Below are 23,877 nucleotides of genomic sequence, written 5' to 3'. Positions count from 1 at the left end.
AAATGTGTCCTTGATGAAAAGCAGCAGTGTGGATGCACGGGGCAATAAAGTCTATGATCAATAAATAAACCCACCAACGACTTCCACACACAAAGACGTGACTCTCCGGGTCAGTCTTTTTCAACCAGTGTGCCGTGAAAAAAATCATTTTTTACATACTGTCACTTGGTGAAATAACAAGAGCCAACTTGTGTGTTTGTGCGTGTGTGTCGTCGCGCTGTTGGTGGTGTGGAGGCTCAATACTCAGCCGCAGCGTCATCAATAGGCAGATTTGCTGAGGTGACAATTTAAAAAAGTGAGATTTAAAGGTTGGCGCATGTTTCTGCGTCTTTACGCGTCTTTACGCACTGGTTTCACTTCCTGGTTGTAAAGTCTCGCGCGTGTTGCAGAGCGATTCACCTCCAGAACAACAGGTGGAGTCACGTGTTTTGTTGAAGACGACCTGGAGAGTCACGTCTTTGTGTGTGGAAGTCGCTGGTTGCTTTATTTATGTATCATAGACTTTATCGCCCCGTGCATCCACACTGCTGCTTTTCATCAAGGACACATTTGTCCCGTATTTTCCTCCACGACTTTGTTCCTCTCGACCGGCAAACCGGCGTTTGCGGCGATCTCCCTCCGTGAATCCAACCCGCTTAGTGCCGGTCGAGAGGAACAAAGTTGTGGAGGAAAATACGGGACAAATGTGTCCAGCTTGTAGAAGCGCCACGAGGGTCTTGCGTGTGCGTCGCTCTGAAAACGCAGAAGCATAAACGAGGCTTAACTCCGCTGGAGTTAAATCAAGAATAGAATTTAAAGTTCTCCTCACCTACAAGGCAGCGTCTTATCTTAAGGAGCTTGTAACACCGTATTGTCCTACAAGGCAGCTGCGCTCCATAGATGCTGGTTACTTGTTGTTCATAAAGTCTTAATAATCCAAATAACAATAATAATCTTAATATTTTGTTATGTGATACTCCATTGTGTTTATTGTATCTACATGTCAAAATAGCCTAATTTATTTGTACACATTAGCACATATATGCGAACTGTATGATCACTTAATGTTTCAATGTGTGTCAGTATGAACAATATACACATAAAGTAGTAAAGTTTTATTGAGATAGAGTACAGAGTTGAGACCTTTAGCTCAAATACATAATGGCAGAAAGATTAAACATTACATCTCTCAGAATCATTGATAAATGACAACAAATGGATTGTCTGGATTGTTTTTAGGAGGTAAAAAATAAACGTTATAAAAAAAACCAACAACAATATTCACTTGGTCATCAAACTGATTTATGAATAAAATTAGTCAATTGATTCCAGAATTATGATTTATTACTGCCATATCAAAGATCCAATTTAATATTGAACTATTCACTGATGATGTCGACTGAACATTATTAATTCGATTCAGCATTGATATGAAACTGATATTTGCATGTACCAGGAGTCCCAACGTTTAACACATTAAAGTCATCTGTAATAATCAATGAATTAATTTTCCATGAAAAAAAAGAAAGACCTGCGTGAGCTTCAGGGTCAGCTGATGAGTTACCACCATGTTGCATCATGGGACATGCAGTCTTCAGTAATGTCATGGCTTACACCAGCAACATTTTTGACTAATTTAACTAATTAAAAACAAATTCTTGATTACTTATTTATTTGATTAACCCATAAAATATAAAAAGTCACCAGAATCACAGTCATAAGTTCATTATACTGATTTAGAACAGAGTACAAAGTAATTCATGATTACTCAAAGGACAACTCAAGTTACTTCAAAATGAAAGTTTAATATAATTTCAATCATTATTTAATTCTCTGCTTCCTACCTTAGAATTGAATAAACTTTCAAGCTACAGAAGTCAAGTTTAAAAAAAGGAAACCAGCTGATTAAACAGTTCTGTGTGGGTCAGATCACAGGAGTATGGAATGTGCAGGTTATTGATGCAGAACCTCTCAGAACAGGTTCTATTTGGGGCTCTCTGGGACGGATGGAGACTCCAGAGAGGACTGATCATCTGCTTCTGGGAGCAGCTCCTCCTTATCACTGCCGGGAGGGTCACATATCACCATTACAGCAATCAATACCTCCATTAAATCAGTAATTACTTCACTCAATCATACATACATACATCAATTATTACCTCAATCCACCAATAAATTACTACATCTATTATCACCTTGATCAGGCAATCAATACCTCTATCAATCATTACATGAATGACCTCCACCCATGACTCAATCAATAAATCCTAATACAACCATTCATATCACCTCTCCCCCTCAGTCAAAGGAACCCTTTAAGTGGAGGAGACTTTTTGTTCCACATCACAAATGTATGAAGAGAATGTGTTATTAGAAAAATAAGTATTAATAATAATCAATAATACCTGACGGAAGATGGTTGTCGAGTCAGACGGTGACGTCTCATTGTTATGACGACGAGCGTAACCAGCATCAGAGCAGAGACGGTTGCTAGGGTGACAAAAAGGAAGACACCTGGAGCAGATGTCAGAGGGGTCAATATCGGGAGGATATCATGATGTCATCATAGTACACAATACACAGTACTCAGATTTCATTATAGTACCAGGCCATCATCTTAGTACTCGGGAATTGTCAAAGTACTCGTCACAATAATCAAGATTCCCAGTTAGGGGGGCCATTCGTCCGGCTTTTAAATGCCCCGTCCGGCTGCAGGCGCAGAGTAAAAACTAACCTGCAGTCCAACGGTCACGAACTCTTCCGCGATGGTCAAAGGAACCTTGATGTAGAACACACATTATAATATTTTGCAGTTTATTGCATGAAATAACTATTTGATACACCAGAAAAGCCAAACTTAACATTTGGTGCAGAAACCTTTTTTTTTTGCAATTACAGGCATCATACGTTTCCTGTAGTTCTTGACCAGGTTTGCACACAGTGCAGCAGGTATTTTGGCCCACTCCTCCATACAGACCTCCTTCAGGTTTTGGGGTCGTCGCTTGGCAACACATACTTTCAGCTCCCTCCAAAGATTTCCTATTGGGTTCAGGCCTGGAGACGGGCGAGGCCACTCCAGGACCTTGAGATGCTTCTTATGGAGCCACTCCTTAGTTGCCCCGGCTGTGTGTTTCGGGTCGTTGTCGTGCTGGAAGACCCAGCCACGACCCATCTTCAATGCTCTTACTGAGGGAAGGAGGTGGTTGGCCAAGATCTTGCGACGTATGGCCCCATCCATCCTCCCCCCAATACGTGCAGTCGGCCGGTCCCCTTTGCAGAAAAGCATCCCCAAAGAAGGAGGTTTCTTCACGCTTCACGGTTGGGATGGTGTTGTTGGAATTGTACTCATCCTTCTTCTTCCTCCAAATACCGTGACTGGAGTTTAGACCAACAAGCTCTATTTTGTCTCATCAGACCACATGACCTTCTCCCATACCTCCTCCTGCAGGATTTTAATCCATGACGGCGTAGTGTGTTACTAATGGTTTTCTTTGAGACTGTGGTCCCAGTGTAGTTCTGGGCTGATCCCTCACCTTCCTCATGATCATTGATGCCCCACGAGGTGAAATCTTGCATGGAGCCCCAGGCTGAGGGAGATTGACTGTCATCTTTAACTTCTTCCATTTTCTAATAATTACACCAACAGTTGTTGGCTTCTCACCAAGCGGCTTGCCTGTTGTCCTGTAGCCCATCCCAGCTTTGTGCAGGTCTACAATTTGATCCCGTATGTCCTTACACAGCTCTGTTTCATTGAGTGTGTGGACAGGTGTCTTTTATACAGGTAACGTGTCCAAACAGGCGCAGTTAATACAGGTAATGAGTGGAGAACAGGAGGGCTTCCTAAAAACAAACTAACACGTCTATGAGAGCTGGAATTCTTACTGGTTGGTAGGTGATCAAATACTGCAAAATACATATTTTTTAAATCATACTATGTGTTTTTCAGGATTTGCTTTAGATTCCGTGACTCACAGTTGAAGAGTACCTATGATAGAAATTACAGACTCCTACATGCTTTGTGAGTGGGAAAACCTGCAAAATCGGCAGATATCAAACTTCCCTTTTTTTCTTTTTCTTTTTTCTTTTTACAAACAGCTTTTGAAATAATGTTTTGGTGCCAAACAAAACTGCTGAAAAGGATTCTTACGTTCACAGCTCGGTAAAGCCCACTGAGCCAGTTTTTCCAAAGACAAAAGTCTTGTTGCCTTGTCATATGACAGATGCACCCAATCCTAGATTACAGCCTCACCAGTGATCAATAATTGATCAATCGATTAGTGGGTGTGTGTATAAAAAGAACCCCAGCACACCAGACCGCCTCAGCAACATGCCTGAGAGTCACCCTGAGACCAAAGCGTTGGTTATCACGAGGCTGAAGACCAGATCCACTGCTGAGGTGGCTGACACCTTCAATGTGTCTCAGCGTCAGGTACAAAGAATATGAAAAGATTTGAAGAGACTGGAGATGTTTTTGACAAGGCCAGTTCCGGCAGACCCCGCAAGACAACTGCTCGGGAGGACCTAGAAAATCCAAGGCCCGCCCCTTTTCCACTGTAGCAGAGCTCCACCAGACCTGGCCACCTCAAGTCCCCGTGGCCCCGGGTCAGTGTGTAGAATTCTGTCTCGAAATGGCCTCCATGGTCGAATCAGTGCCCAGAAACCAGCACTAAACAAAAAGGCAATTTAAAAAAACGTGTGGCATTTGCCAAGGCCCACAGCCTGCTAGAAGGATGGATGCTGGAAAAGTGGATTTCGCAGATGAATCTTGAATTACATCACAGCCGCGGCAAATATTGCAGGAGACCTACTGGAGCCCGCATGGATCCGAGATTCACCCAGAAAACAATTAAGTTTGTCTCAAATCATTGTCTGGGGTTACATCCAGTATGGGGGTGTGCGAGAGATTTGCAGGGTGGAAGGCAATATCAATAGCCTAAAATACCAAGAAGTATTAGCTACCTCTTACATTCCCAACCATAAAAGTCGTCAAATTTTGCAGCAGGATGGCGCTCAATCACATACTTTCATCTGTACATCAAAGTTCCTCAAGGCGAAGAAGATCAAGGTGCTCCAGGACTGACCAGCCCAGTCACCAGACATGAACATCATTGAGTATGTCTGGGTTACAATGAAAGACGTATGTATTGAGTATGGAAGACGAAACCAAAAGAATCTTGATGATGGGAGGCTGTAAGACTGCTGTCTTTGCTATTCCTGATTCATCAATAGATTGGATGAATCATTGTCGAGCCGCATGGATGTAGTCCTTCAAGCTCTTTCATATATGAGCCATTTCTTAAACCAATGGATTAATTAAAGTCAGGTTATAAGCTGTTGTTTCTATAAAATGGATAAGTGACAAAACTTTTGTCAGGGAGTGTATATACACACACTGTACATACACACTCACAGCACCACACACACACACACACACACACACACACACACACTACCCCTTGCAGTACTCTGGCCTGTGAAAGCGGCATCCTGGGTGCTCACCTTGCCCTGAGCAGCGCCTCATGCACTCCTCTATGGTGTTGTAGCGGTTCTGGTTTCCTCCACAGCCTCCGTAGATAAAGGAGCGGCAGGTGGCAGCTTTCAGGTCGTAGTAGAACATGGGGAAGGCGGCCCGGCAGAGACCGGGGTCAGAGGTCACCATGCAACCATCTTCAGACAAACACCAGTCATTTAATGAATGTTACAGAATCCATATCTCAGTTTACTGCTTTTGGTTTATTTCCGATTAGCAGTCAGGATAAAATGCTTGGTGTTTTTTTTACCTTTGTATTCTGACGAAATGTCATCATTATCAGCAGCAACTTTCTTGGAGGACGGAAGAACTCTGACTGCAGAAAGAGAGACACGTTCCCTTCAGTTGACCCGGTTTACCCCATTAGACCCTAGTTACATGCATGTAAAGCGGGGGTAGCCAACGTGGTGTCGCCCACGGGGCAGGTTCTAAAAATAGCCCCGGTCACCATGAAGCTACGTCTAAATAATTATTGTGGTACGCAAAAACACTTGCATTCATATTCCTTGACTTTAAAATGACAATATTTAATATAAATGTAGAAAGGTAATCACAGTCATAAACAGACTAGGACTAGTTTGAGAACAGGTTTTGTGATTTTGATCAACTTGAGCCTTTCATTACACTACATTGGTGAACATGCAATGCCATGCTTTCCACTAACAGACATTTACAAAGAAAGAGATAACAACTTTTTATTGAAAACAAAACAAAAATGCCGCACAAAAATGTGAAAAATAAAACAACTCAAGATTTGTAGTAAATGCTACAGATTTGATTATTAGTAATAATGTATCAAAGAAATGTGATACCTCTGACTTTCAAATGTTGAAACAGAAATAGATATTTCATGTTTAAATAGTAGTTTTCTACCATTGTTGTAGAAACCATGTTAATAGTTATTGTGAGGAAAAATTATTTATTTATTTTTTACATTTATTATTATTACCATTACGGGTGAACACCGGTTAGTTACCCACGGTTACAGGTGCACACAGGTGTGTTGCTCACCTGTACATGTTGCCATGCAGCTTTCCTTGCTGTTGTAGTTGTTCTTGTTGCCTTTGCAGCCTCCATAGATAAATGATTGACAGGTACCGGTCTCACTGTTGTAGTACCAATGCTCGAAGGCTGCTCTGCAAGGACCCACCTTAGGCTCCGCCTCACAGCGCTCTGATAGGACAAAAACACACGTTTAATGTTCACCTGGTTCTGTTTATCAAAATTATGACTTGTACAGTACATGTATTCATTTTGTTTGAAAATAAATAATTCATCTCATTTCTCATCATCATTTATTTTTATTTATTTATTTTACACTAAAGGCCGCCGCGTGTTTCTGCGTCGTTGCGTCGACGCACTGGTTTCACTTCCTGGTTGTAAAGTCCTGCGTGTGTTGCAGAGCGATTCACCTCCAGAACAACAGGCGGAGTGACGCGTTTTGTTGAAGACGACCTAGAGAGTCACGTCTATTTATTTATTTGTTTATTTATTTATCATAGACTTTATTGCCCCGTGCATCCACACTGCTGCTTTTCATCAAGGACACATTTGTCCCGTATTTTCCTCCACGACTTTGTTCCTCTCGACCGGAAAACCGGCGTTTGCGGCGATCTCCCTCCGTGAATCCAATCCGCTTCTAAACCCACCAGACAAAAGTTCTTCAATCTGCTCCGTTCTCTCGTAAACATTCTTGGTTTTAATAATGTCGGTATCGGGCTATGAAAGCGGAAATGTGAGACTCCGTAAAGGACGTAGTTAGCGGACCGATCGCAGCCTGGTGCGCTGCGGGACGCAAGCCTAGAAAAATGTCTCGACACACACAAGGACGCGAGGAGGTGTGAAAAGCGACGCAAGGGACACGCAAGGAGGTCTTGCGTCTGCGTCGCTCTGAAAACGCAGAAGCATAAATCAGGCTTAAAGGAGGGGCAGACACACAATGAAGAATGTGTGGGGCATAATATTATGGCTCGCTCCACCTCTTCACTCTGCGCTCGCTCGACTTGCAGCAGCGTTACATTTGTGCCACAAAACCAACCAATCAGAGAATTAAAGAAGGTCCATTGTGATTGGCTGTTGGTCTCCAACCACAACGCTAGTAGAGCTACCTACAGCATCGCGGGAGCTCAGCGAGTTGTTGGAGTTTGCAGCATTTGTGCTAAATGCTAACGGCCTGGATTAAAACACGTGCTGTTCTCATCATTTGCTTCGTCATGTCTGATGGTGGCTAGCCGGACTTCTAATATCACTTTTTGTCTTTGAAGCGTTGTGATTGGAGACCAACAGCCAATCACAATTGACCTTCTTTAATTCTCTGATTGGTTGGTTTTGTGGCACAAATGTAACGCTGCTGCAAGTCGAGCGAGCGCAGAGCGAAGAGGTGGAGCGAGCGCAGATCGAAGAGGTGGAGCGAGCGCAGAGCGAAGAGGTGGAGCCAGCGCAGAGCGAAGAGGTGGAGCGAGCGCAGAGCGAAGAGGTGGAGCGAGCGCAGATCGAGGTGGAGCGAGCGCAGAGCGAAGAGGTGGAGAGAGCGCAGCAACGGCTGCCTGCGCGCAGAAAACCAGTTTGTGGAGAGAGGCAAAATACAAGTTTAGCAAGGCGTGAGAGATGCTAAACGACTGTACTCTGAGAAACTCCAACAGTTCTCAGCAAGTGACTCTGCTTCGGTCTGGAGACAAACACCTCACCAACTACAAGCCAAAACCCCCCAACACTTCATGAATGACCTCCGCCTGGCAGACGAGCTGAATGAGTTCTACTGCAGATTTGAAAGACAATGTCCTGATCCCATCCCCCACAGCTCCACCAACCTGCTGCAGTCCCCCTCCCCTCCCTCCCCCAGCCCATCAGGTGCTCACGCCTCTTCATCTATATCACCTTCCCCTCCCCCACCAGCAACGACCCTCTCTATTCTGGAGAGAGACGTTAACCGGCTCTTTAGAAGACTAAATCCCTGTGAGGCAGCCGGTCCGGACTCTCCCCTCACTCCCTGAAGCATTGTGCTGACCAGCTGTCTCCGGTGTTGACTGACATCTTCAACACCTCCCTGGAGACACACGATGATGGTCCACTTCTACACGGCCATCATGGAGTCCATCCTCTGCTCCTCCATCACCGTCTGGTACACTGCAGCCACAGCCAAGGACAAGGGCAGGCTGCAGCGTGTCATCCGCTCTGCAGAGAGGCTGATCGGCTGCAATCTGCCGTCCCTGCAGGACTTGTTCGCTTCCAGGTCTCTGAAGCAGCTAAAAAGATCGCGGCCGACCCCTCTCACCCCGACAAAAACTGTTTGTGTCCCTTCCATCTGGCAGGAGGCTGAGGTCCATCAGGACTAAGACCTCCCGCCACACCAACAGTTTCTTCCCGTCGGCAGTCGGGCTCATGAACAGAGCCGGTCCCCCACTGACTGACTATAACACTCCACCGGTCACTCCCCTCCACACTGCACATGCCACTTTAACTGCAATTCGTCACTTTGTCACTTTGTCTCTTGTCTGTTACTTGTTTGTTAGTGCACTTTATGCTTAATTTTTTTTCTTTTTAACTTCTTAATATTTAAATTTTTTAAACTTTATTCCCTTGTTTTATACTAACCCATAGCCTTATTCTACTAACCCATTGGATTAGCATTTCATTCCACTTTATTTTATTACTTGTGCACTGTTGTCTTGTCTGTCTACTGTCGCGCACTAACCGCCAAGACAAATTCCTTGTATGTTTGACATATTTTGGCTAATAAATGTTTCCTGATTCCTGATCACCTGAGTAAACTGCGCGCACGGAATATGTTTTTCTTTGCTCAAATATAGTTCTCTGTGATCAAAACTTAAAATTACGTGCTCAGGATTGTGGCACAAATATAACGCCATATAATATGTGCTGCAATAGATTGATGGAGATGAATGATGAGCAGTGCAAACAAAATAAGGATTAAATTGTGAAAAGAGTTAAAACATACCAGCAAAGTCTGAGGCAGACATTTCTGTTGGAGAGAAGAAGAACAGAGTCATAAAACACTACACACTGGCCGTGGCTACTGATCAACTGACACACACACACACACACACACACACACACACACACACACACACACACACACACACACACACACACACACACACCTTTCTCCTCAGGGCTCTTTGCATGTTCAGCTCCCTGAGAAACACCTGCACAGACAAAATCAGAAATATCTTGTAATCAGAAGTATTTCTCACTGTACCACAGTTACTACTAGAAGTACTATAGTTCCTACTGCCAGTACATGCATTTGTTACTTCAAGACAAAATCACATTTATTATTATCTACTGCTGTCACTATTATGATCATTTTTGTTATCAAGCTGCTCAAATAAGTCATTTAAGTCCTTCCCATTGATCCAGAATGCTGCAGCATGTTTGCTATCAAACTGCTCTGCTGTAATATAACCCCAATAAATGATCCTTCAATATAAAGCTCCAATGAATGATCCTGCAATTTAAAGCTCCAATGAATGATCCTTCAATATAAAGCTCCAATAAATGATCCTTCAATATAAAGCTCCAATAAATGATCCTTCAATATAAAGCTCCAATTAATGATCCGTCAATATAAAGCTCCAATTAATGATCCTTCAATATAAAGCTCCAATTAATGATCCTTCAAAGAGTAAAGATCTGACAGTTTATGGCAGGTGGAGTTCTTGAGGAAACATTGTCATGTCCCAGCTTCCAGGAAGTGGAGCGACCGGTCAGACCAGAGAGCTGCATTCCTCAGTGATGACTCACGGTCACCTGACCGGTGGATTTGATGACGTCAGAGGAGGATACGACATCATCAATATAATCATTTAACTATTTATTCAGCCTTTTATCTCATGTCATAGCAGCACCAACAACTATGGCATTCATTGAATTAACGTGGAATAAATAGATTATTTTCTAAATGAGAGATGACGTCTTCTCCCAGAGTTCCAGATTATAGCATGTATACAGAAATAAATCAATTATCACACATAAAATAATCTTACTGTGCGCGCTGTCGTAGCTGCTGGGCACCATCAACGGGACCGCGCGCAGCCCCTCCCCGCCTCGCGACTGCTTCCGACCGGACTCGCGCGTGCCGTTCTTGCGATAAACCTTGGACTGAGTTGCGGGCTCGAGGACACACAGGTCCTGATCCTGGACCAGACACTTGACCAACATGCATTGCGGCTTCCCGTCTGCTGGGAACCGGACCAAGGCCAGGTCGCAGTCCGGCTGGGAGCAGCACTTAGACCGGCAGGACTCCGGGTCCGACACCTCCGAGATCTGGTTTATGTCGATCATAAAGTTGTTTATGACGCTCAGGTCCTGATCCGGATCAAGGGACCGATCCCAGTCACAGCCCAGAACTACACCGGTCCCGACGAGAACCCAGACCATCAGTATCGACCCAACCATCGTCTTTTGAGGAGAACCTTAAACTCGTAAAGATGACGGTGGTTCGGCTCCGCGCGCACTTCCTCGTTTGGTGGCTTTTTGTTGTCGCAGCTACATTTACCTGAGCGACAGGTGAGGTAACAGTAGCCACGCCCACCAACCTGCGTCACTGTCATGTGTTTACAACATTCAGTCCAACGTTTTCTTGATAATCCGTCATTCATATATTATTATTTATGACAAAATAGAATAATATAATTGGTTAATGTTTATTAAAAACATCAAATTGCATGATTCATTCATAGTTTTTATTACAACTGAATTGTTAATAATAATCAAAATACGGAGGCTCTTATTGGAGTCATGTATTTTGATTTGCGCAATTCATTTTATTAAATTGAAAAAAATATTGTTGTGGTTCTGCACCCTCTTGATTGAATGCACATGTTGTTGGTTGAAGTCGCTTTGGATAAAAAAAGCGACTTGAATGTAATAATCTCTCACAGACTTTAAATTATTTACGTTTTCAGTATATTTAACTTTATTAAAATATACACATATTTGTGTCTTCAGTGCTTAAACCAAACATAATATCATCAGATCTTTATGGAAATAAACTTTATGATCATTATGTCAGTAGTAATATTAAGTGCAAGGCATCCATCAGGCTGCAGTCCATCTGGCCACCACCAGGTATCGTTAAAGTTAATTTATTCTCCTCTAACCCATTAACGCGAGAAGCACTAGGACCCAGCAGGATCCTCTCATGCTGCCTTCCCGTTCGTCTCAGAAATGTCAGAATCAAATATCATCCTGTGTTTTACAGCATACCGTTTCATTTGTAGCTCAGTTTAATAGAAATACTACTTCTTAGAAAACACAAACATCATCATGAGATTATAATATTTGGTCATATTTATTCCATCATTGTGATTCAAGCTTTTTATGCTGAGTATAATTATCAATCAACTATTAAATTAGCTTCACATTCCCTGTCTGAGAGTAAGAAAACCTCGACAGCCCCTGAACGCACCACAAGCAGCGTGGTGCCGCCCTGCTCATTTTCCGGCAGCTACGACTATCCACTGGCTCATTCTGACGGGACTGTTTTCTGTTATATTCTATTTTCAAAGCTTCACTACGATTCATGCATTCATTAGTTATATATTATTTAAAATCACAAAGCAGTTTTCCGGAAAGGGAAGAAACAAGATTATTTGGGATTTTACAAATTCCGTTTTTGTTATTATTATTGTCATTATTTAATAGTAGTAACAGTATTAGTAGTAGTATTTCTTACTGATATTCTTTCTGATTTTTTCATACGTTTAATTAAGTCCTTAAAGTCTTAAAGAGGAGGATTCTTTCATCATCTGAATATTTGACCAGATTGGGTGTTGTTCGAGTGGCAGGCCGTGTGGGTTCGGTCCTGATGGCGGCTAACCGGGTGGGACGGCGGATGAATAAGTCTTGTAGTAATCAGTCCCCCAGCCGGGCCAGTGCTGATCGTGATGCGGCTCAGAACCTTCAGCGCCGGCATATCCGGGTTACTGTGAAGTACAACCGGAAGGAGCTGCAGAGGAGGATGGAGGTGGAGAAGTGGATCGACTGTGAACTGGAGGAGCTTTACAAGGGAAGGGTGAGTACTACAAGTACTACTACCAATGTTACTACTGGTACCACTCACTACAAGCACTACTACGAGTACAGCTGGGGTCAAAAAGTATGATTCACTATAAGTACTACTACGAGTACAGCTACAAGTACTGTTGGGGTCAAAAAGTGAATCGACTGTGGACTAGAGGATGTGTACAAAGGAAGGGTAAGTACTAGAAGTACTACTACGGGTACGGTTCACTATAACTACTAGTACTACTCACTACAAGTACTACTACAAGTAAAGCTACAAGTACTGTTGGGGTCAAAAAGTGGATCGACTGTGGACTAGAGGATGTGTACAAAGGAAGGGTGAGTACTACAAGTATGATTCACTATAAGTACTACTACGAGTACAGCTACAAGTACTGTTGGGGTCAAAAAGTGAATCGACTGTGGACTATAGGATGTGTACAAAGGAAGGGTAAGTACTAGAAGTACTACTACGGGTACGGTTCACTATAACTACTAGTACTACTCACTACAAGTACTACTACAAGTACAGCTACAAGTACTGTTGGGGTCAAAAAGTGGATTGACTGTGGACTAGAGGATGTGTACAAAGGAAGGGTGAGTACTAAAAGTACCACTACAGGTACGATTCACTATAAGTACTACTACAAGTAGTACTCACTACAAGTACTTCTGTGGGTCAAAATGTGATCAAAGCGATCAAAAAGATCGACTGTGCACTGGAGGAGCTGCACAGAGGAAGGGTGAGTAGTACGCGTACCAGTAGTAGAAGTGTTGCCACTGGTACTACTATCTACAAGTACTACTACTAGTGTTAGTACTGGAAATACTCAGTAAAAGTACTACCACAAGTACAACTAAAAGTGTTGCTACAAGTACTACTACAAGTACTACTCAATACAAGTACAAGTGGTACAACTACTATGAGTACTACACTGATGATAATCAGCTCTGGCAATAAACAGCTTCTGAATCGATGCCGCGTTTCAAAGGTTTTTTCTTCAGGTTCTGTGTCATTTAATTGAAACAATGTGTGTTGGCGGTTCAGCTCTGACCGTGTCTTCATTTGAAAAGCACTTTTACTTAAATACTTTCTACCAAGTTAAGAACTAACAAGGCATCAAGTCATAAATCCTCCCCCAGTTGTCTCCTGGAGTCTCTTTAAATGCTGAATGGGTTTGTCTCTTAACCTCCAGAGAGACTTTTATTGACGTGTGAGAGACGGTAAAAGCTGCATTAGGGAAGATTGATGGCGCACACACGTACACACACACACGTACACACACACACACGTATACATGAATACATATTAGACCGATTTGTGTATGTGTTTTTGGTGATAAATAGATAATCAGATCTGCTCATTTCCTGTCAGACTCCATTTGAAGACTCTCACACACACACACACACACACACACACACACACACACACACACACACACACACTTAAAGGAGATATTTCCGACAGACTCACCATCTCATCAGTAAAGACGTCAGAGGTCGGATGTCCGATCACCATGACAACTGATAGGATGAATAGAATCAATCTGAGAAAAAGAAGATTAAAACCATTCATGTATTTTATGGAAGGAGGATGCAGCTGTGAGACGCATTGCTTGATGAAGACGTTGGTGCGATAATGTGTGTGTGTTGGATGGTCCATCTGTATATTTTCGTCAATAAGCTTCCAATGGTTTTATTAGGACTAATTACCTCTATAAGGTTTTTCAAAATGTTTCTTTAACACACATAAAGCCTATTTCAAAATATTTGTAACATTATATAACTTTAACTTTTAAAAAGATGTTTTAATATTATGCGATGAAATTCTTCGAACACTGTATTAACTATATTTCATATGATTTCAATAGGATTTCAACACATTACAATTTTTAACGCTATTCTAAAATTATTATCTAAAAACATTTTACATTGTCATTTTATTATGTAATTATACAATTACATATTATTACACCCTAAATGTGTTATATTATTTTTACGTGATATCATATTATACAAACATTTAAAAAATAATTCAGTATACACAGGAAAATAATGTAAATGTCTTTACAGGAGGAGGACATGCCAGCGGAGGTGAACATTGATGAACTTCTGGATTTACGGACGGATGAGGAGAGGACTGAGAGACTGCAGGTAAATATGCTATTCCGTATGTCTCTACGTCCTTCCACTTGGTGTCTAATGTGTCTCTTTCTGTTTGTTCAGGACATCTTTCACTCCTGTAACAAGGAATCAAAGGTGAGTCTATAAACATGAAGGTAAAGACAGGAAATGAAATAAATGAGTGAAACAAATCTCAGGTAAGTTTTTGTATTGAGTTCATGAATGACTCATCAGCAAAGATAAAACCATGAATGAGTATTAATGTAATGGAGGTTCACTATTAGTCTGTCCGGGGAAGACACTTGACCAACATGCATTGCGGCTTCCGGTCTGCTGGGAACCGGACCAAGGCCAGGACTCCGGGTCCGAGACCTCCGAGATCTGGTTGATGTCGATCATAAAGTTGTTTATGACGCTCAGATCCTGATCCGGATCAACGGACCGATCCCAGTCCTACAGGGGACTGTCTACAGGGCTTTGACCATATTATGTATTTACAATATGCTGCTGGATAAAAGTAAGAATGTTACAACCAAATGTCTGCTAGGAAGAAGTGTTTGTAGTGGACGTTACTTCTGAAGCCTCAAGTTGCGATGGCATCTGTTTTTTCATTTTATGTTGTGCACAGTGTGTTCGGTTATTAGCTAGTATGAAACTACATTACTAATGTCAATCAGATCACTCACAGATAATAGTAACAGGGCACCACCCTGGGTGCAGGGACCAATAATCAAACTATTGATTAAGTGTCATAATGGAGGTTTACTCATTATTATCAGAATACACAAAGTAATCACAGCAAACCTCTCTTTAAAGTATAACAGTTTATTAACCTGCAACAATACCAATAAGGTCAACTGTCTGAAATCAACAACTATTATTATATAACAACAAGAATACTATCTAAACAACAACAACAATCATTCATGATTGTTTGTTGTTTGTTGTTATGCTGTGTCCTCTTCTATGCTGTGCTCTGCTCGGTGGGGCATTACTACGGATGACAAAAACAGGATCAATAAGGTGATCAGAAAGGCTGATTCAGGGATGATCCTTTACCCAGACTCGAGGTCGCTGTGCAAAGGGCCAAGTTAAGAACAATAATTTCTTTTGAAGGGTACACTGTGTTTAATGGACTCAGGAGCTCGTTCAGTGGGCGACTCGGGATGCACAGGTAATCCGCTGGACCACTAACCCTAACCCTAGCCCTAATCCACTGAACCACTAACCCTAACCCTAATCCACTGGACCCCTAACCCTAACCCTGAACCACTCACAAGGTCTCGTATTGCAGCAGCGGTTCCATTTGTTAAGGAACACCTTTAGGTCTAGCATCTTTCTGATGTCGGCCATGTTTTATAAGGCATCTTCTGGGATTATTTGTTCTTTGCAATGTGTTTCTTGTCTTTTGGGCTCTGTGGACTGTGTCTATTGTTGTTTCTGTTGTGGTTTGTAGACTTTCTTGAGTTACTTGAAATGAGTTTCCCCACTGAGTTTTCTAATCTAACATGCAGTTGGTGCTTCGGCTTCACTTTTCAGACCCGAAGGTCATTGCCTGAAATCAGTCAGGTTGTTATGGGTATGTTCATGTTCAGGCTCAGAGGCCTTCTGACTCTTAGTAGCTGCAGAAGTATTAGGGGTTAGTTTGGTTTGTGGGAATTTGGAAAAATGCACGAAGCAGCGGGTTGGTTGACGAAGCATCGGTGTCTACATGGTGATGACACTTCAGGATCAGGAATCAGGAAACATTTATTAGCCAAAATATGTCAAACATACAAGGAATTTGTCTTGGCGGTTAGTGCGCGACAGTAGACACACAAGACAACAGTGCACAAGTAATAAAATAAAGTGGAATGAAATGCTAATGCAATGGGTTAGTAGAATAAGGCTAAGGCTATGGGTTAGTATAAAACAAGGGAATAAAGTTAAAAAAATTTAAATATTAAAAAGTCAAAAAGAAAAATATTAAGCATAAAGTGCACTAACGAACAAGTAACAGACAAGAGACAAAGTGACAAGTGACGACAAAGTGATGAATTGCAGTTAAAGTGGCATGTGCAGTATGAAGGGGAGTGACCGGTGGAATGTTGTAGTCAGTCAGTGGGGGACCGGCTCTGTTCATGAGCCCGACTGCCGACGGGAAGAAACTGTTTGTGTGGCGGGAGGTCTTAGTCCTGATGGACCTCAGCCTCCTGCCAGATGGAAGGGGCACAAACAGGTTTTGTCCGGGGTGGGAGGGGTCGGCCGCGATCTTTTTAGCTCGCTTCAAAGACCTGGAAGCGAACAAGTCCTGCAGGGACGGCAGGTTGCAGCCGATCACCCTCTCTGCAGAGCGGAGGACACGCTGCAGCCTGCCCTTGTCCTTGGCTGTGGCTGCAGCGTACCAGACGGTGATGGAGGAGGAGAGGATGGACTCGATGATGGCCGTGTAGAAGTGGAGTCAGTAGTGTCTTTATGATGTCGTCAACAGTCCGGCCTGTAGGGGGCGCTAACTTCTCTTTTTCTGTGTCTTCTCCCATCAGGTCTTTGTCTGTGAACTTCTATTTAAGCTTCATGGTTTACAGAAACACGAGGATCTGCACAACAACGGTATCGACCTCCCTCAGCTTCACATCTACCCCACCCGCCCCGGGTCAGCTGACAGGGAGGTGCTGCACTGATGGACCAAGTGAACCAATCAGTTCCCGACCATCGAAACCGCCACACCAGCTATACCCTGCACACTAACACCTCCGACAACCTGAAGACTCCCTCCAACTCTATTGTCCACTGTTTCTACGCCATCCGTGTCCCCCGAACCCCTGAACTTTGTGTTCACATCTGATCACTGTGTAAAGACTCAATTCAACTCATTTAATTGTTCTTTGTTTGTGTAAATGAGCATGATGTCAATGTTTAAAAAAATAAGGATGATATTAAAAAAGAAAAAGATGGCATGGGCAAACCTTCACAGCCTTTTGGGCTTAAAAATTGTACAATTCATTTTGGGCAGCACATGGTGTGGTGAAGGTCTGGGTTTTGACACCATCCAGCACCTTTGAGGCCACAGTGATAACCACCACACCACCGTGCCCAAAATTGCAAATTATAAATTTGGCTCTGAGGGCTTTAGAGTCTGTACACATGCAACATCCTCTGTCCTCAAACCCTCACAGCGGCACAGGAAAAAACGTTCGATGGGAAAAAAGGGAAGAAACCTCAGTGAGAACGTCAGAGGAGGATCGGTCTCCTGATGGACAGACTACAATGATGTCATGTGTACAGAATGAACAATGTAAAAGATGAACAATACATTTAATTCCTATAACAGAACAGAAATTATTCAAATATTGCAAGTAGTAAGCCAGGTGTACGTCAGGACCACTGCAGGACAACCACCATCACATAGAACCGCCATCAGATAGAACCACCAACCACAGAAGCCTGTGGAAATATTAATGGTGTTAGAAGCAGCAGGGCCGTGGCAGGGGTCAGGACCAGGGTCCAGACGGAACCATGATCTACGGAAACCTGTGAAGCGAACCGGCGAGTGCATGGGAGAGACAGCAGGTCTCTCGAGTCCACAGACAAAGGAAAGAGACAAAGACAGACAGAGGTATTGTGAGACTCAGGAGAGGACTTGTTTGACTCGAGGAGAGGGCTGTGACTTGTGTGTCTCAAAGAGTCATTCTTAAATAAGCCCAAAGAAAATTCATCAATTTCATTTTAAAAATTCTAAAAATAATGAAAAGTCTAAGAATGATTAAATACAAAATGGTAATAAAAATACAACAATCAATTTTATTTTATTGAAACAAGGTTTAGTTGTTTAATTAATAAAATTAGAGTCCTTGTTTTTAAGTGCAGCTGTTGTTTTTCTTCATTCAATTCTCTTACAGCCTGGAACTGAAAAAGGGTTTTGCCACAATAAAGTTTTTATAACTTTATATAATGAAGATTTTATCAACCAGTGTTCTCACTCAAGATCCTCTGGACACACACACACACACACACACACACACCCCTATATTGTGATTGGTCCTCACAGGCTCAGTCCCCCTGACCCAGGATCAGTCCCAGTACGGAGTTGAGGATGTTGGCGCTGCAGAGGACCGTCTGTAGCCCACTGGCCCCCCCCATCACACTGAACAGAACCACGTTCCACTGGACCACACCTCTGGGCTTCAGACACACTCCAGACCACAGAGTCCTGTTGTATAGGTAGCCTGCATGACTGAACCAGACGGGGGTGGGGGTGGGGCGGTACAGGCAGAGTTACAGTATCAGAGTCATGACGTCCACTTTTAACTTTGTTAAAGTGGTGGTCTTTGTGTGTCTCACCGGTCTGGTTGGGGTTGCAGTGGGACCCCCCAGACTGGGGTGGAGGTGGTGTTATACAGACAGTGGGGCCCCTGAGAGAGACCAGTGAAACTGACCAGACTGCAGAAACCAGCCGCTAGCAGACACACACAGGAGTAGACCACCTGACACAGCATCTGGACACACACACACACAGATATGTATATATATTTATTTATATGTAGATATATTTTTGTATATATGAATATATATATATATATATATATATATATATATATATATATATATATATATATATATATATATATATATATATATATATATATATATATATATATAATCTGACCTGACGTCTAAAAGCACAGCAGCCTCTGGTCTGACTGGTCTGCACAAAGGCTCGAGCTCCCACCAGAACCTCAAAGGAAACACAAGTCTTATGTTACCATGAATATTCATATTGAGCTTTTATTATATTTCAGAACTTGGTTAGCGTCCTTATGATCTGAAAAATAAAGTTTCTTTCATGTCTATCTTCATATTTTGTATATTTCACTGACTGATAAAAAGACAAAAGAACAGACCCGCACTGGGTTTACCAAAGTGTGAGAACAAAGATGTTCAAACCACGGAAACGGCTGCTGCAGAGCCGCACAGACCCGCCATGAGGCCTCATCACAATAGAGGCCCATGAGCCCTTATGGGTCTCTAACAATGACCATGAGGTCTCATGGCCTCCACCAGTGACCCAATGTTGCCTTTGGGTCACTGATGGAGTGGGCTACTCATTCTGTGCGAAATGAATAGCCAGTGTAGAAGCCACTAACATTCAAGCAAGTTCTAAAAACGTCTAAAGAAACTTCAAAAGTGAGAAGAAGAAGAAAAACAAGATGGATTTGAGCTGAGAGGAAAAAATAACCAGAAAATGTGACAAGACACCAGAATCACACAACTTCCATGAGTCAATCACACACTGCAGTTGTCATCATTACCACATGCATCATACAGCACATGACACACACACACACACACCACTAAACCGGACCCCCACAGGCCCGTGACCCAGGTGGCCTCTCTGGTCACATGACCCTCCATCAAGAAGTGGATCTTCAGTTCAGGAATCAACAGCAGGATGTTGCTCAGTATGCAGATTATTGCCAATGCGACCAGAGAGACGGCTACACTTTGCAGACACCTGGACACACACATCTGCCAGAGGTTAGCACAGTGTTGACAATAACATATAATGTGTTATTATGATTATTATGCTGGGCCTTTATGCCTGCATCCTCATGAATCCTCATGAAACCCTTTGTTCTTTGTAATCAGTAATCAATGTGATGATCAATACCCTGCCCACTATTTCACCAGTTTCAACATTTTATCTTTACCTTGTTGCTGATTTAATTAATTGTGTATTGAATCCCTCATGTCTAAACATACAGGTGAGCTATATATATATATATATATATATATATAGGGTTAGGGTTATATATATATATATATATATATATATATATATATATATATATATATATATATATATATATATATATATATATATATATATAGCTCACCTGTATGTTTAGACATGAGGGATTCATATATATATATATATATATATATATATTATTATATATATATTATATATATATATATTATTATTAAAAAAGTCACTGATTTAATCTAAAACCCTGTCACATGTTTGTTGACTGGTTGTCTAACACAAGCAGCAGATTGCGGATTATGGTTAAGCCTGGTTAAGGTCTATAGTTAGGGCTGGTTCAGGTTATAGTTAAGGTTGGTTCAGGTCTATAGTTAGGGCCGGCTCTTGTCAGCTTGCACCGGCCCTAGATATTCTACTATAGATGAAGACTAATGGATAACTTCTTAGAATATCCACTCTCCTCTTCTGTGTTCTCTTATCTATGAACAACTTAGTTTCTTCCTCTGAGTCTTTGTGCTTTCTGTCCCCATAGGTTTCTGTGGATTGTTGTTTTATTTGGACCCTGGTTCTGCCTGATAACAATAATGATTGTAGTAGTGGTGGTTAATAGTCACATTACTAATGTGCACTTTGACTTTGGCTGCTATAATCCTGTAAATGTCCCCGCTGGGGTACAAAGGATTATTTAAAAGGAACATTTATGTACAGTATGTTACTATTATTAGTATTCCACTATATCCACTGCTGCTGTTATTATAGCATTTGTTTCCGTCATTATTTCTTACTACTCTCATTATCTGAATATTTTCTCTTATATGCAACTTAATGTCTTGCGACTCTGGTACGTTGTTCATTGTGGACACGACATCTACATCTGTCCATCCTGATAGAGGGTTAGAGAATATTAGGGGGTATTATACATGGCATAATATATATATATATATTTTATCCCACCTCTGTTACTCTTACTGAGGTTAAAGGTTGCTTTGGGTGGGATTATTCTTTGCTGGTGAGAGGGTTGGAGGTCAGAGGATGTTAAATGTGTATATACTGTAAAACACCCGAGGCAATTTTGATTTGTAATTTTGGGTTGTACAAAATAAATCGATTATTCCATTTTCTTCTAAAAAGTTATTTTCTCATTAAAACTAATTAACATTAACAGGTCTAAAAGTCGAACATTTTCTTTCAGGCATAAAACATTTATCCGGGTTGATTTGTTGGCCTCTGACATGAAAGTTAATAGTACATTTTATAATTATTATGTTAGAGAACGTCTAAGTTTGATTAACTGGTTTTTGCATTATCCTGCTGATAACCTCTGAGCAAACAGCTATGTATTTATATTTAATCATCATATTGGAGTCCTGGAATCCTTTAAATTTATGTAGACGCACCCAATCATTTAAATGCAATTAAATGAGCGGAAAAGCAAATTATACCATAAGACAGTGTTATAGAAGTTAAGTAGATTAGATCTTTTTTATTAGTTATTTTACTGTTTTGTTAAATCATTTATCATTTTGGTTTTCTGATCAATTAAATTCCTTTTGTATAGCCCAAAATCACAACTTTTCTCAGAGGTCTTTCAATAACAATAATAATAATATATTGCGAAAATAAATAAACTCACCCTGAAGATGTGCCGATGAGCAAAGATCTAGTTCAGAGTCAATATGAGGAACTAAACTTTGTGAGACTTATTCTTTTAACTGATGAATCATGAGGAAATGCCCACGACCATAAATGGAAAACCGGAAGTATCATGACTGTGGTCATCTTTAGAATGGTACATATATATCATCACATATCTATATATATAAATACATTTTAATATACAGTGCATGCATATGTATTTACCCCATTGGACATTTCTACATCGTGTCATGGTAGGGTCAATTTTGTTTTCATTGGGATTTTATGTAATGGACTAAGGCAAAATAGTCAATCATTCAAAAGTTGGGGAAAAGTTTACATGAAGCAATGAGAATCATACTTAATACAGCCACATCTGTCATTTGGTTCAGCATTTAGTTCTGAGATCAATGACATCATCCCATGGCGGTCTGTCATTGTGATGATGTTATTGATCACTCGGTCAGATGTCTTTGCATTTTGGTTCAGGTTTTTGAATGTGTTGCTATGGTAATTTAGCCAAACTTACTTCAGGAACCGAAAAGCCTGATCCATGTAATCCCATCCTGAAAGTTATCCAGCTAAGTCAGTTAGCCACATACGAGGGGCCCTGGCCCCTGACCTACTGAGACCCAGATGTCCTCGTGGACTCTAGTGCAGCTCAACGTTTACTGAGCCTCAACTGCAACAAGAACGAATACCTTCAGCATTTATAGGGTCCACACAGAAACCGTGAGAATTCTTCTCCAGTACAACAACTACTTTATCCACAAGCAGAGCAATGAGTGAGAAGACGGTCACCAGGGCCGGCTGAGACAACGGGGTTGCACGAGAGCAAGAGGGCCAGGGATCATGAGAGCGGAGACCACCAGAGCCAGCTGAAACCATCAGAGCCGAGGCTACCGGGGCCCAAGGAAGTACTCGGTCTTCACCTCGAGGACGCACTTCTCTTCTGTCTGCTGACAATGACTTTCGTGTGGTGTTGATCTCTAATGGCACTTCTTTTCTTTCTAGTTCCCGTTTTTCCCCCAACGTTGCAATAAAACTATTAAGATTGAGGTAATGGCATCAACTAGTCTAGACTAGGGGTCGTCGTGGCGGCGCAGGGGTTAGAGAAGGTGTGCTGGGAAGTGGTTCGATTCCAGGCTGCCCCATGTTCCATGTCGAAGTGTCCCTGAGCAAGACACCTAACCCCTAATTGCTCCCTGGGCAAAAATGTGAAAAAGCCATGGGTTTAAAGTGTAATGTAAGTTGCTTTTGGATATAAGCGTCTGCTAAATGACCTGTAATGTAACTAAACACTAAAGTGTACTTTCTAACCCTTACTAGCTAAATACGTTTTTCTAAAAGTTAGCATTGACTTTCTTCGTAGGAAAGGGGCGCCAACGCCGGTGTATTGGTCGTACGGAAACATTGTCCCAACTCGGGCAGACCTCCATCGTGGTCTTAAACACTGTTTTACGGGATATTCACTCGTTTCAAAAATTCCAAGCGGTCAACTAGAAAGAAAGAAAAGCAGATGTTTCTAAATATTACAAACTGCTCCTTTAATTACAAAGGAAACCAAGTCACTGTATATTTTATGACATGATATATAAATCTATTTATAGATATAAACAAAAGGCAAAAACCAACAGGGCAACCCCAGACTGAGGTGCCTGAGCCTTATCTGCTGCCTTCTCTCATAGACAACGGTTACCCTGAGCTAACAGGAAGGGGAGGAGTTAGAGAATGGGAGGAAGCAGTTGGCGGTGGAGCCACAATCAGCAGTGAGTTCTCCAGTTAGCCTGAAACAAGCAGATCTCCTGTAACGAGGTTCTTAGGAGCTGAAAGAAAGCAA

At 41.9% G+C, this 23,877-nt stretch overlaps 3 protein-coding genes across 6 annotated transcripts; 1 reads left to right on the top strand and 2 right to left on the bottom strand.

Moving 5' to 3' along the window:
* Positions 1-1,079: 1,079 nt before the first annotated feature.
* On the bottom strand, positions 1,080-11,081 carry spint2 (serine peptidase inhibitor, Kunitz type, 2). Its single transcript, XM_040186288.2, has 9 exons — positions 10,516-11,081; positions 9,631-9,675; positions 9,468-9,491; positions 6,521-6,682; positions 5,760-5,825; positions 5,479-5,646; positions 2,714-2,758; positions 2,385-2,493; positions 1,080-2,041 (listed from the first exon to the last, which is right to left on the bottom strand). The coding sequence occupies exons 1-9, from the start codon at positions 10,925-10,927 to the stop codon at positions 1,963-1,965; spliced, it is 1,110 nt and encodes a 369-aa protein (XP_040042222.2). The 5' UTR covers positions 10,928-11,081; the 3' UTR covers positions 1,080-1,962.
* On the top strand, positions 10,698-18,585 carry LOC120826752 (protein phosphatase 1 regulatory subunit 14A). 4 transcript variants are annotated; one of them, XM_078105274.1, is made up of 5 exons: positions 10,698-11,038; positions 12,296-12,545; positions 14,609-14,689; positions 14,762-14,794; positions 17,182-18,585. In XM_078105274.1, the coding sequence occupies exons 2-5, from the start codon at positions 12,339-12,341 to the stop codon at positions 17,317-17,319; spliced, it is 459 nt and encodes a 152-aa protein (XP_077961400.1). In that variant the 5' UTR covers positions 10,698-11,038; positions 12,296-12,338; the 3' UTR covers positions 17,320-18,585. The 4 variants fall into 4 exon arrangements, with proteins under 4 accessions (XP_077961400.1, XP_040045222.2, XP_077961405.1 ...); XM_078105279.1 differs by lacking the exon at positions 10,698-11,038 and adding an exon at positions 15,776-15,833 and having other exon boundaries at positions 11,977-12,545; positions 17,182-17,320; XM_040189288.2 differs by lacking the exon at positions 10,698-11,038 and having other exon boundaries at positions 11,947-12,545.
* Positions 17,935-22,092, bottom strand: LOC120826745 (transmembrane 4 L6 family member 5). Its single transcript, XM_078105266.1, has 6 exons — positions 22,036-22,092; positions 19,988-20,164; positions 19,305-19,373; positions 18,980-19,134; positions 18,661-18,872; positions 17,935-18,082 (listed from the first exon to the last, which is right to left on the bottom strand). The coding sequence occupies exons 2-5, from the start codon at positions 20,162-20,164 to the stop codon at positions 18,689-18,691; spliced, it is 585 nt and encodes a 194-aa protein (XP_077961392.1). The 5' UTR covers positions 22,036-22,092; the 3' UTR covers positions 17,935-18,082; positions 18,661-18,688.
* Positions 22,093-23,877: the final 1,785 nt, after the last annotated feature.

The sequence above is a fragment of the Gasterosteus aculeatus genome, chromosome 1 (assembly GCF_964276395.1).
Source record: "Gasterosteus aculeatus chromosome 1, fGasAcu3.hap1.1, whole genome shotgun sequence".
NCBI classification, from domain to species: Eukaryota; Metazoa; Chordata; class Actinopteri; order Perciformes; family Gasterosteidae; genus Gasterosteus; species Gasterosteus aculeatus.
Note: the sequence above shows the minus strand (reverse complement) of the source record. Positions and strands in the feature narration are given on the sequence as shown.